This window comes from Mustela nivalis, assembly GCF_964662115.1.
Source record: "Mustela nivalis genome assembly, chromosome: 3".
Lineage (NCBI taxonomy): Eukaryota > Metazoa > Chordata > Mammalia > Carnivora > Mustelidae > Mustela > Mustela nivalis.
In genome coordinates, this window is record NC_139022.1 from 119,833,981 (window position 1) to 119,846,723 (window position 12,743).

General features: G+C 46.7%; 1 protein-coding gene across 2 annotated transcripts in view; it reads right to left on the minus strand.

Moving 5' to 3' along the window:
* NEURL1B (neuralized E3 ubiquitin protein ligase 1B) overlaps positions 1-12,743 on the minus strand; it is a 38,799-nt gene that overhangs the window by 7,539 nt on the left and 18,517 nt on the right. For both annotated transcript variants that reach the window (XM_082723220.1, XM_082723219.1), the window contains exon 3: positions 11-730. In XM_082723220.1, coding sequence (XP_082579346.1) covers positions 11-730 — 720 coding nt within the window. The remainder of the gene's footprint in view (positions 1-10; positions 731-12,743) is intronic.

Genomic DNA, 12,743 nt, shown 5'->3' on the forward strand with positions numbered 1-12,743 from the left:
GGGAACTCACCGAGGAGGCGCAGCTGACCCGCGACGCCGCCACGAACGGCGAAGAAGGCCCAGAGCGCTTGCGTGGTGTCGACGCACAGCAGGCGGCCGCGCGGGCGCCCATTGACGCCCAGGAGCACGTCGCCTCCCGGCCGCAGCGTGAAGCTGAGCGCGTCGCCGCCGCTTGGCACCGGCCCAGCACGCGCCACTACCCAGTACTCCTTGCGGTCGAGCAGCGCGTCGGGGTCGGCTGGCAGCTCCGCGGGCCGGAGCCCACCCGGGTCACAGGACGTGATGCCGAAGGCCAGAGCGCCGGGCGCCGCTAGCCCTGGGCGGCCCACCTCCACGAAGAGGCTTTCACCGGGTCGCAGCGGGCGTTCAGAGAAGACGAGCGTGCGGCCGCCATCGGGCCGCGGTGCGCAGGCTACTTTGCGGTCGGCGGACAGACTCACGTCGGGTCCGCGCGTGGCGTGGAAGCGCAGGTCAGCCTCGAGCAGCGCCGGCGACGATGCGGGCCGAGGGCGCTCGCGGGGTCCGCACGGGATGGCGGCGGCCGAGGCGTCGGCGGGCAGCGGGCCCAGGGCGCGGCCCAGGGCCAGGTGGCCCAGCTTGGCCACCACCTGGTTGTTCTCGAGCTCGTTATTGTCGAAGTTGGCGGCGTCGTGGCTGCTGGGCGGCAGGCAGGCGCTGAAGCGGGCCTGGCTGAGGCGTGCGGGCGTCAGCGTGTCGGCGAAGGCGCTCTCTGCTCCGGGGCAGAAGGAGGGTGGTGAGGGTGCGGGCTGCTGGCCTCGGTGCCCCCAACTGCCCCTCATCCCCGCCCCATAGCCCCTGCCTTCAGTTTATGTGTGTGCTGATTCAAGAACCACAGGTGCCCAGACTCTGAGTAAGCACAATCCTGGTGACTTCTCTTTGGGTTGGGCAGGTGAGGCCTTTTCTGTTTTCCTTCCTTCGACCCTCCCTCCCTTCCTCCTTCCTTTCTTCTCCCTGCCCCTCCCCCCTCCTTTCCTCCCCCACTCCAGAGGTTTTCTTATACTTTGGAAGATTTGAAGACCCTTTATTGTTGGCCTCCCCAGCTAAAACACAAGCTCCATGAAGGAAGACTTTTTGCTTTATATTTGTGGCCTTAAGTGACAGGTGCTATGTTAAGCTCCCTTGGTGTGTTATCAGAGTCCTTACACAACCTGTGAGGTGTGTTCTGTTATTACCAGCCATTTAGCAAAGAAAGAAGGTGAGGCACAGAGGGGTTAAAGAATGTGACCAAGGTCACACAGCTACTGGCAAAGCCACAAGAACCCCAGCTCTTTAGCACTGTGCTGACACTGAAAGAACGCAGCACACAGCCCTGTGCCTGGGTGCTGCACAGACATTGGATATGTTAGCTTTCTGCGAGACAGCCTTATTTTATAGGACAGAAAATTAAGAGTTTTAAGTCACCATCATGAAAATATTTTTGAATAATTTTTAGTGGTATGGAACATGTTCTTGATACTACATATGATATAGTTAAGTAAAAAAAAAACAAAATAGTGTTTCATTTAGGTAATACAGGTCTTCATACTTTGGTAGATTACTTGCCGGTTGTCCTTGCCTGTCTTTTCACTATCACCTTCTCAGGGCTTAGGAGTGTGATGGGCAAAGACCTCCATTCTTTATTGGATGGATGGATGGATGAATGAATGAATGAATGAATGAGGTTTGAGGAAGACTGCCACTCTGAGTAACAAATCAGGGAAAGAAAGAAACAGTCACTGAAGTATTATGAAGTTTTTTTTAGTGATAAAAATATCCTCATTAACCATAATAAGTAAAGCAAGAAAAAGTATTTTTCAAACTTCTCTAACTAGACCCCTCTAGCTAAGATTTGTCATTCTGTAATTTATATCATGGGAAAAAAACTATTTCTTCCTCTTTTTAGTTTTCCAAATATAAAATTGTCATAATAATGAATATGCTTTTTCAAAAAGCATGCCCTAGCCCCTGCGAGTCTGGTATGTTACTCCCTACTCCACCTGCAGAAATCTACAGGGCAGATTTTATAAACTGGCCATCCCTGTTCTGACCCTGGCTCACAGAACTGTTTGGCCTACTGGTGTATTATTCAGTATTTCTATAATAAATATATATATTATAAGTCTTATGAGAAAACCCCAATATTTTAAAAAATCTTTTTTAAAAGATTTTATTTGTTTATTTGACAGATGGAGATTACAGGTAGGCAGAGAGGCAGGCAGAGAGAGGGGGAAGCCGACTCCCTGCTGAGCAGAGAGCCCGGATGCAGGACTCGATCCCAGGACCCTGAGATCATGACCTGAGCTGAAGGCAGAGGCTTTAACCCACTGAGCCACCCAGGTGCCCCTAAAAATCTTTTAAAATCAGTAGTCAACAATGTGAGAAAACACTAATATAACATTAAGTGAACAAAAGAAGACACAAAACTGAATATATCATTGGATTCCAATGGTGTATGTATAGGATGCATAGGAAAAATACAGGGAGGAGATACATAACAATCTGAGGATGGTTATCTCTGGATGTAAGTTGACTTCTTTTACAGTTTTAGATTTTCTCACTTTTCTCTAGTGAACATGTATTGGTTTTGTAATCAGAAAAAAAAGGCACATATAAAAGACTCATGTGTTTTAGTTTTTTTTTTTCTCATGTGTTTTAGTTTTTTTTTTCTTTTAAAGACATTTTTGATAAGTGGATATTTCTCACGTAGCATCCACTTCTGGTGGAAGCTTCTGGTGCACTTTCCCAGGCCTTTCTGTCCCATCCATCCTGCTAGGCAAGCCTCAAGGCATTATCCTCGGCTTGCCCTGGGCCTCTGCCCTTGCCAGTGTCTGCTGCTGTTCCCCACCCCAGTGCAGCTCCTCCTTGCCCCAGCAGCTCTACACAGGAGTCCATCCTTCAGTGTGGTATTCTCATTAAGAGAATGGTTTGTGGAGATGGTTCAGGTCCTGGGTTCTGCCCTTCCTGGCTATGTGACTTTAGGTAAGTCACTTAATCTCTCAGAGCCTTGGCTTCCTCAGCTTCAAATGGGATAATCCTGGTCCCACTCCCTCATGTGGTTATAGAGATGACATTAGATGTTGTTATGAATAGTGTAGCCCAGAAGATGGGACAAAGTAAGTGCTCAAAACACGTTAGTTATTATCATTATTCCCTCAGCGCTTTTTGAACAAAATGTATAGAGCACTTGCCATGTGCCAAACACTGTGCTGGGTGCTGGGTAAAGAGAGTTAAACAAGCAGGCATGGCTTCTGTGTGCATGGAGCTCCCCTTCCAGTGGGTGAGACAGACTTTAATGAAGCACTGACATAAAACCACATAACTGATGAGTGCTACTAAGAGCCGCTGTCCTGCATGGCTCTGCAGAATGAGCATGCTTCAGTGTGGGAACTCAGACTCTGAAAGGCAAGGAGAGTCACTCCACATCATGCAACCAGGGAGTGACAACTGGAGTTCTCTGAGAGTGTGTGAAAGGGGGACTTGGTCAAAAGTGAGGCCAGAACGGGTCTCTGTGACAGTGAAGATGGAGTGAAGACCTGAAGGCCAAGGGAGTAGAGGGGTGCTTGGGAAGTGGGATATGGGATATAACCATTCCAGGCAGAAGGGATAAACTGAAGAAACAGCATTTCTGAGGTGAAAGGTTAGTCTATGAGACTGGTCTAACAACATATGTGACAGCATTTAGCCTAATACCTGGCACACAGCAGCCCCTCAGAAAAGGTTGGGCCTCATAACTTATCTCTGTGCAAGGAACTTTGTCCCCATCAGACATTGTCCCTGAGTGAGACAAGCCCAAGCCAGTACACTTCAGAATCCAGCTCTCAAAAGATTCTCTGTGGAGAATCAGAAATCCCACAATACCAAAAGACCCCCAAGGGAGCTTATCAAGACTTCCTAACTTCTAACCTGTGATTTGCCTTTAAACTCTCTAGACCTGATGAAAGTACATACAGGCATTTTTTTGAGACCCTGCTTACCAGATGAAATTCTTTGCATTATCCCCATCAATCCTCACCCTTATCTCATGTAGTTCTGTAAAGTGGGTACTTTTCACAACGGGAGAACACCGAGGCTCTGAGAGGTGGAATGAGTTATTTAAGGTTGCACGGCCAGGGGTGACAGAAATGGGATTCCATCTCAGGCTGTATGACTCCCAAAACCAGATCCCCTGACCACTAGCAGTACTGCCTCCAAAGTTCACCTGTCTTTGTTCCACTCTTAGAGCTGCCAGCACGTGGACTCAGCCTTGGGCCAAGTCGCTCTTGTCCTCACAAGTTTAATATGATCCCTGAGAGAATGAGTCTGGCAGTTCTGTTCCCGCCCCAAACATCTACTAAATAGCAGTTCAGGGGTGCCTGGGTGGCTCAGTGGGTTGAAGCCTCTGCCTTTGGCTCAGGTCATGATTCCAGGGTCCTGGGATTGAGTCCCGCATCGGGCTTTCTGCTCAGCAGGGAGCCTGTTTTCTCCTCTCTCTCTCTCTCTCTGCCTGCCTCTCTGCCTACTTGTCATCTCTGTCAAATAAATAAATAGAATCTTTAAATAAATAAATAAGTAGCAGCCCAAGGCCAGGCTCAGGGAGACTGAGGTGGCTAGGATTGGATCCACAACCTCCAACTCTCCCTGGCCCATATACAGAGCCTGGCTCTGGATCTGGGAGAAAGTTGGATTATTTCCTTTCCCTAGCTCACTCAGGTCAAATATATCTGGGACTAGATGGAAGCAGAGCTGAATTTGTCTCAGGAAAAACCATATTTGTGTGAAGATGAAGGAAGCCAGGAATGTATTAGAGACAGAAAAGACCGTTCATCAGTCACTCATTGTCTCCAAAGGTGTTTCAGGACATGCTAGCAGAATGGATGTAAGGAGAGGAAAAGAGGAATTAGGAATGACTCTTGAGGTTTTGGACCAGTCAACTAAGTGGGTGGTGCCCTTCAGTGACAGTGGGGATGGCTGCCTGAATGTGTTCAGTGTGGAATGCTTGTTGGATGGCAGGAGGAGATGAGTAGGTAAAGAGGCATCAGGGCTGAGAATATGGACTTGGGAGCCAACATCCTAAAGATGGGTTTCAAAGCCTGGTGACAGGCTTGGATCTTCATCTGGAGAAAGGGTAGATGAAGATATGGTCTTACTTTATGATGGCTTATTAAACTTCACATATGTTTTGTACACTTTTCTACATGCATATTGATAGATTAGAAAGTTGACAATAGAACCCTGGAGTTCTCAGCATATGGAGACAGGCAGGGAAGGAACCAGAAAAGAAGCCAAGGAGGAAAAGCCAGGGATTCAGGAGGAAAACCAGAAGCTTGTGAAGCAAGGAGGCATGAGCAGGTCGGAGAGGCAGGGAGAGATCACGTGTGCCAAAAGTGAGAGGCCAGCTAAGAGGACAAGCCTGAGCTCTGGATCTGACAGCATGGGGCTGAAGGGAGAGCTTGCAGGCTGAAGTCTGGTGAGACCATGAGGACAGCTTGGGAGCAGCCAGATTTCAGTGCATGAGGCAGAAATTGGATAAAATCCTTGTGAGGAGGTACATGAACACCCGCTACCCCACGTGTCACTGCTACAGCTGGGAACAACTTTCTCCAAAGTACCTGCTGGAGAACCTAACCCAGGAGAAGATGAAAATGAAGGACTAAAATGCTGACAGATATTGGTCATCAAGATCAAGTCCAGCCAGACTGGGTCATTGCTAATTGCATTAACTGGTAGAGACCAAATTTTGCACCTCTTCAGTATCCATTTTTTCCTGTACATATTACAAAGCCTAAGGAACAAAAGTTGTTTTGGTTCAACTTCAAGAGGAAGTCTTTTTTATAGTCCCTAAAAATTACAAGCTGGTAGCTATACCATTGTTTGAATTGTATGACAATACACCAGGCTCTGGACCATCATTTCTTATCTCCTTCAACTTCTGAACAAGTTCAATTTTATATACAGCTGAATTCTGTGCAGTGGTGAAATGAACACACAAGCCATACACAGTGTAGAATGAACATGGTAAAAAAGTCTTTTCAGGGTTCTTTCCCACTCCCTAAATTGCTACCTACTTCCTACTGTTAGAATAGTAGAGTTAATGTGGAGAACCATATTATATATGGCCATATATATAAATATATGTCTATACATGTGGTATAAACAAATGTGATATATAATTTATTATTGTTTCTACTCATACTTCTTTGTACATTAAAGAAAGTGGACTTCTTTCTTTTTGTATTTTCTTTTACATTTCACATTAAACTTTTAAAATTAAAAAAAATACATATTACTGGGATAAGATAAAGAGGATTGGGATGAGCCAAAGAGGGAGGTGGAGAGCATAGCAAAGATATTTTTGAAAAAATTTTGCTCTGAAGAAGAGCCGGGAAATGAGAAAGTAGTTGATGGAGAAGATTGCCAAGGGCATTAAAAAAAAAAAAAAAAAAAAAAGATTTACTTATTTTAGAAAAAGCACGAGCCAAAGGGATGGAGGGAGGGAGAATCTCAAGCAGACTCCACGCTGAGCACAGGGCCCAATGTGGGGCTCAGTCACCTGACCCTGAGATCATGACCTGAGCCGAGACCAAAAGTTGGAAGCTTGACCAAATGAGCCACCTAGGTGCTGCAAGGGGATTTTTTTTTTTTTTTTTTTTTTTTTTTTAATGAAAACCAGACCTCTTTTATGTGCTTCATGGGAACAATTTTGTGGAGAGGGAGAAAGTGAAGGTGGAAAAAGGGACAAATGATAGGAGCAATGTCTCCAAAGAGGCAGGAGGGAACAGGAGCAGAGCTCCTTCAGCCATGGCCATAGGAGGGCTTGCAGCAGGGCAGGGGTATTAGGGCTTAAGAAGGAAAGATACAGATGCCAGGTCTGTGGGCCACTGAACACACACCTTTCTGACAGAAGAAGACTGGACCAGGGGAGACAGACCTCCACTAGACCCTGTCCGGTCCTGGATGTGACCTTAGTTTCTTTCTGCAATGTGAGGACCTTCATCCCTGTCTCATAGGTCCGTGGGAAAGGCTAATGGCAGATCTGTGGAATAACAATGTACTTGGCACTGTGCCTCGCACAGAATAGGCCTTCAGGACCCTGGGAAACCAAAATCCTTCAGGCAACCCTGCCAGGCACATGCCTTATTATCAAGACAGGGAGTTGGGTGCTGGCCTGGACCATTTAGAGAGAATACATTTACTGCAAAATCCAGTTCCCCTGTGCTGCTCCCCACTGAGGCTCTGGATGAAGCCACCTGCAGCCATTCCTCCCTGTGTGCTGTGGGGTGCTCACAGCTCCTATGCTGAGGCACCCCCCGCCCAGGGTCCTGGGCCCAACCCTCTCCCCTAACATGACCACTTATCACCTGGGTGACCTTGAGCAAGTCCCTGCCTCTCTCTAGGTCTGTTTCCTCACTTGAAGCATGGGGTGGTACAGTTGACCTGTAGGCTTTGTATCTGGATCCATAAGTTCACGTCTTGGCCAAACACTTTGTTTATAACACTAATAAATAACAAACATCAACTCTAACACCACCAACTGATAGGTAACCTTGGCCAAATTATCCATCCATGCAGGGTCTGCAAAAGGGGACGATGCTACTTCCTGCCTCACAGTGTTCTAGTGAGGACTGGAAAACAGCATACAGGTAGTTCCCGGCATAGTGCCTGGTGCATAGTAGGTAACTAATTTAACGAAGGGACTAAACGCTTTCTAAAAGGGTAAATGGCTCCCCTACAAGGCCTATATAGAGCTACTGTTTCTGGGTGTATGGCATCCAACCCCCCTTCTTCAGGCCCAGCACCCAGCTTTTGAGAGAACTGCCCCACACCTACCTCCCGACTCCACTAATTACCCTGAGGAGGAGGAGGCCTTAACTTGGCCAGTCACTATGCCACCCGCCTGACAATGGAAAGCAATGACGCTAAACCTTGAACTTGAGCTAGACCTTGTAGGAAAGCAGCTGCCCTGCTAGATTTGCTAATCTGGTGGGATGACGGACATGGGAATGGAGCTGCTGGTGGCCTTCCCCCCCACCCCAAAAGGGAGCCGAGCTGAGGATGATGCTAATAAGGATGACAGGGCAAACAATAAAGGGAGGCCAATATTTCAGGTGCTATTCATTGAATGCCTGCATCAAGCCAGCTTTACAGGATCATTTTCCTGAATTTTCTGTCACATGAGACATTTTTTTTTTCCTTGCTTGACTAAGATTGAACTGTTTTATGCCACTTAAAACCAAAGATTTCTGACAACACAACCTGCAATGCCATGGCCTTGGATTGGTGTTGCTTATTTGGTCTGACCACCACTGGGCAGAGGAAGGACAAAGGGGCTATATGACAGTGACCACTACTGAATTGTCTGGAAGAGGGACAGAGGTGCCTCAGGACATGGGGCCTGAACTCCAGAGCTCCAAGAAAGAGCTTCTAGAGGAGCCAGGGACAGGAGGGGGAAACCTGACCATACCTGCCTCTCCTGGGTCCAGGAACTACTAAATTCAACAGAAAGTCATTTGCCTGGGCTCAGCCCCTTCTCTTTGGCCCAGAGGAGCATCTAGAGAAATCATTTTCTCAAGATGGACCACTCCAGGGGCCAGCATGGCCATCCTGGTCTGTGCCCCAGACAATGGTAAACCCCAGAAGCCACAGTACAGCCTTGTGGGAGAGCATGCACTGCAATGTAGTTCGCTTGAGGGGATGGGGGGACTGGTGGCGTCCTAGTCCCATCGGTGCAGAAGCCCATAGGGAATAAGAAACCAGCAGGTCTACAGCAGCACAGACAGATCTAAAAATGAGGCAAGTGGAAAAAGAATAATGGAATAAGAATCTTTGCACAGTCTCATCTATCTGTGCATGTAAAACTACATGTTTTTATAAAAACACTAAACATAAGAGTAGTGCCTATTTGGGCAGGGGAAAGAGTGAGTGCGAATTTAGAGTAGGGGTTGGGGATGAAGCAGTAAAGTCAAACAAGAGAAGGGGCTTTTGTGGTCCAGGGATGACCCCATGCTTTGAGCTGACATGTCTGAAAAACTCAGCTCAGCACCCAGCAAGGAGGAGAGACAGGCACCAGTGCAAAGGGGACTGTTGTGGTCACAAGCCTGGCTATATCCTGGGATCTCCTGAAGAGCCTTAAGAGATCTAAATGCCTGGGGGCCACGCCCTGAAGCACCGATTGAATTGCTGTGGGTGCAGCCACAGTCAAGAACCACGGAATTAATGACAGACGAATGCATCTGGGTTCTAATCCTGGCTCTGCCACTCACAAGCTTGGTGGTTCTAAGCAGGTCACTTCCCTTTTGTGAGTCATAAATTCTTTATCTAAAGGGGCTAAATCCCCGTGTCTTGAGGAGAAAATGAGCAGCTCACAAGAGACGGCACACCAGACACCGGGATCTGTAGCTGGAACCCCTTGCACGAGGAGGCTGGGCTAGGAACATAATTCCATCAACTGAAAGAAATACATGAGGCCTATGAACTTTTTCTTTCTGAGACTTAACTTTAGCTCAAATTCCAGGGCAAATAAAGGTACCCCCAGTTCCCCAAGCCAGGGGGGGATATTTCCCAGATGAGGGGTGCCAGATAAAATCCGGGATGCCCAGTGACATTCGAATTCCAGAAAAACAACAAATGCTTTTATAAGTATGTCCCAAATATTGTTTGAGACATACTTGTACTAAAAAAAATCCTTTTCTGAAATTCACATGTAATGAGGTGTATTTTTATTCAATTTGACAAACTCAGATGACACTTGAGCTTGTTGGTTTTCAGTCTTTATCTAGTGGGGTCTGTGAGAGGTGAGGACGGGGTAAGGGGTCTCTATTCTGGGGTTTTCTATTCTGGAGTTTCACAGCTGACAGTCTCTAAAGGAACTATGTCAACTCCTTGTTCCTTGTGAGGAAAAGGAGATCAGAGGGCTCTGGATTGCACAAACATTGGCTGACTTGTATTTATCCACTTGGTACCTTAGACACTGCCATTAGAAAGCCCAGTTCTAGGAACTAGGAGAGGGAGATCCCATTTAGGGTGGGATTTCTGTGGTTGTCATGTTGCCTCACTGCTGCTTCTACCAATAGTAGGGTATCTGTTGCCTGAACTCAAGCCATTAAAAAAATCATAAAAGCTTACCTTCCTTATTTTTATTATAACTCTTTTTTCTGATCATGAGTTGTTAGTAACTTTGGTGGTAGTGGTGGCAGTGGTGGGGACCACCCATAATCCCTTTACCCAGATGTACCCAATGGCAATTTACTCTTTCCCCTGGGAAGGAAGGATTAAGCTTTGATCACATGCCAGAAATTTCCCCATTATCTCATATAACCTTCAGAAAGAAAAATAACTTCATTGCCCTTTCTGATTGTAAAAGCACCATAAGCTCCTCACACATTTTTTGGTAAAGTAACTCATAGAGGTATAAAGAAATGAAATTCACCTAGAATCCTATCACTCAGAAATGGAATTCCTTCGAATCTTACTTGTACACCTGGTCCTGTAACACAGGTACTTCCTGTCAGCCCGCACATCTCCAGCACTACTTGAAGATTAGGAGACCGAGGAACACATCTACCATAGACACTAGTGTTCCAGGGGGTTTTCTTCCTTTCCTCCAAGGGGCTTGGGGCATTGAAGGGGACTCAATAAAAGTTTGCTAAGTGAACAAATGTGCGGGGGAAGAGTCCATACTCCTCACAGATTTATTCAGATTAAGTCATCAAAGGCGGCTTCCAGTTTGTAAATTTTCAAAAAACCCTAACCCAGATTACAGGGTGGATAGGATTTCTTGGTGGTTACTCGAACACATGGGCTACATGAGAAAGCAAGTGAATGAGGTATGATCATTTCCCTGCTCTGAATAGAGACCTTCAAAAAAGAGTGACAGGAGATCAAGGAGGCTTTAGAAACTTACATCTCCTGAAGGTGAAATGTGAAACCTTCTATGGAAAAGAGTGTGGGGGAACATGGTTAAAATGCCCAAGTAAGGCCCCAACTTGCAGGCTGGGTAGCTATTCATAGGTTGGTTTGCATAAGCCTGGAATTGAGACATGTGCTTAGCCTCACATGCTAATGGGCAGAGATTCTGCTTTCTTAGCTATTATTTCTTGAGTACCTTCTATGTGCCAGACAGTGTGCTGTGTCCCTTTCATATACCCTCTCAGGTCACCCAACAATGCCAGGAGGCGAGTACTACTACCATGAGCCCATTTTACAGCTGAAGAAACATAGAGGTTTAATCACCTGGCCAAACCCACAAAGCTGGCAAGTTGACAACCAGGTATAGAACAGAGGTCTGTGTGACTTTCAACCTTCTATTCTTAACCACTCAGAAGTTATGCCTTCCTTCGGGGAAAGGAGGGCACAGCCAGGGTGCATGAATTTTCCCGCCTTGCCCAGTGGTGGTGCAGGTGGTAGTGGTGAGCGAGGTGAGGGTCAGAGTGTTCCCTCAAGGTGCAAGGCAGAAAACCCAGAAACCGCCCAGATATTCAGATCCACCAACTATGGTACCTCTCTATCATGGGATATTACTCGGCACTTAAGACGGAATAAACCACTGATTCACACAGCAACAACACGGATGAATCTCTAAAATAATGTGGGACGCCTGGGTGGCTCAGTTGGTTAAGCAGCTGCCTTCGGCTCAGGTCATGATCCCAGCGTCCTGGGATCGAGTCCCACATCCGGCTCCTTGCTCCGCAGGGAGCCTGCTTCTCCCTCTGACTCTGCCTTCCACTCTGTCTGCCTGTGCTCACTTTCGCTCGCGCTCTCTCTCTGACAAATAAATAAAATCTTAAAAAAAAAAAAAAAACTTTAAAATAATGTGCTGTGATAAAGCAGCCAGACAGAAAGTGCATATACTGTATGATTCCATTTATGTGAAATTCAAGAATAGATGCAACTAATATATGGTGAAAAATCAGGACACAGGCTGCCTCCAAGAAAGAGGGGAACCTTCCTAGGTTATGATGGATATATAAATCCATCCAAACTCAAACTAAAAAACCAAAAACTTTAGATCTGTTTATTTGCTGCGGGTAAATGACAGGCCGGGCTGTGTCCAGATGCTTTGAAAAATCTGATCTCCCCTTCCTCAGAAATCACATGGACTGGCTCACATGTAACCTATGAGTTCAAGAGCTAAGGTCACAAATACAAAGCAGGTCAGTGGTTGCCAGGGGCTGGAGGTAGGGGAGAATGGGGAAGGACAGCATAATGGGTATGGGTTTCCTTCTGTGGTGATGAAAATGTTTTAGAACTAGAGGTGATTGTTGTCAACTGAATGCCACTGGATTGTACACGTTAAAATGGTTACTTTGACATTATGTGAATTTTAAATCCTTTAAAAAGGTAAGAAAAGAAAAAAGGTCTCAAGGGCTCCTGCGCCTATGGATTTTAGCTTTAGTGGCTGCCTCCTCCGTTAGAACCACGGCTAGCCAGGCTTCTCTGCCTGCCTCCCCAGTGGACCTTGAGCCCCTTACCGTTGGCCACTGTAGATACACAAGGACTGGGGCATAAATTTGACCGCTAAGTGGATGTGTGAGTGACTGAATGAAAGAGCAAATGAATAAGTACCTGTGTGAATGACTGAATACAACGAATGAGTGTGCAAACACATGCATAAGAGAATGAGTGAGCAAATGAACAAGAGAGTGAAGGAATTAGCAAAGGATTGGACAAAAGAATGGGTGGGTGAATGAGCAAGTACCTGATGTATGAATGAACCTGGCCCAGGGCCTGGACTCTGGACCCAGCCCTTGTGGGTTTCAGTCCTGGCT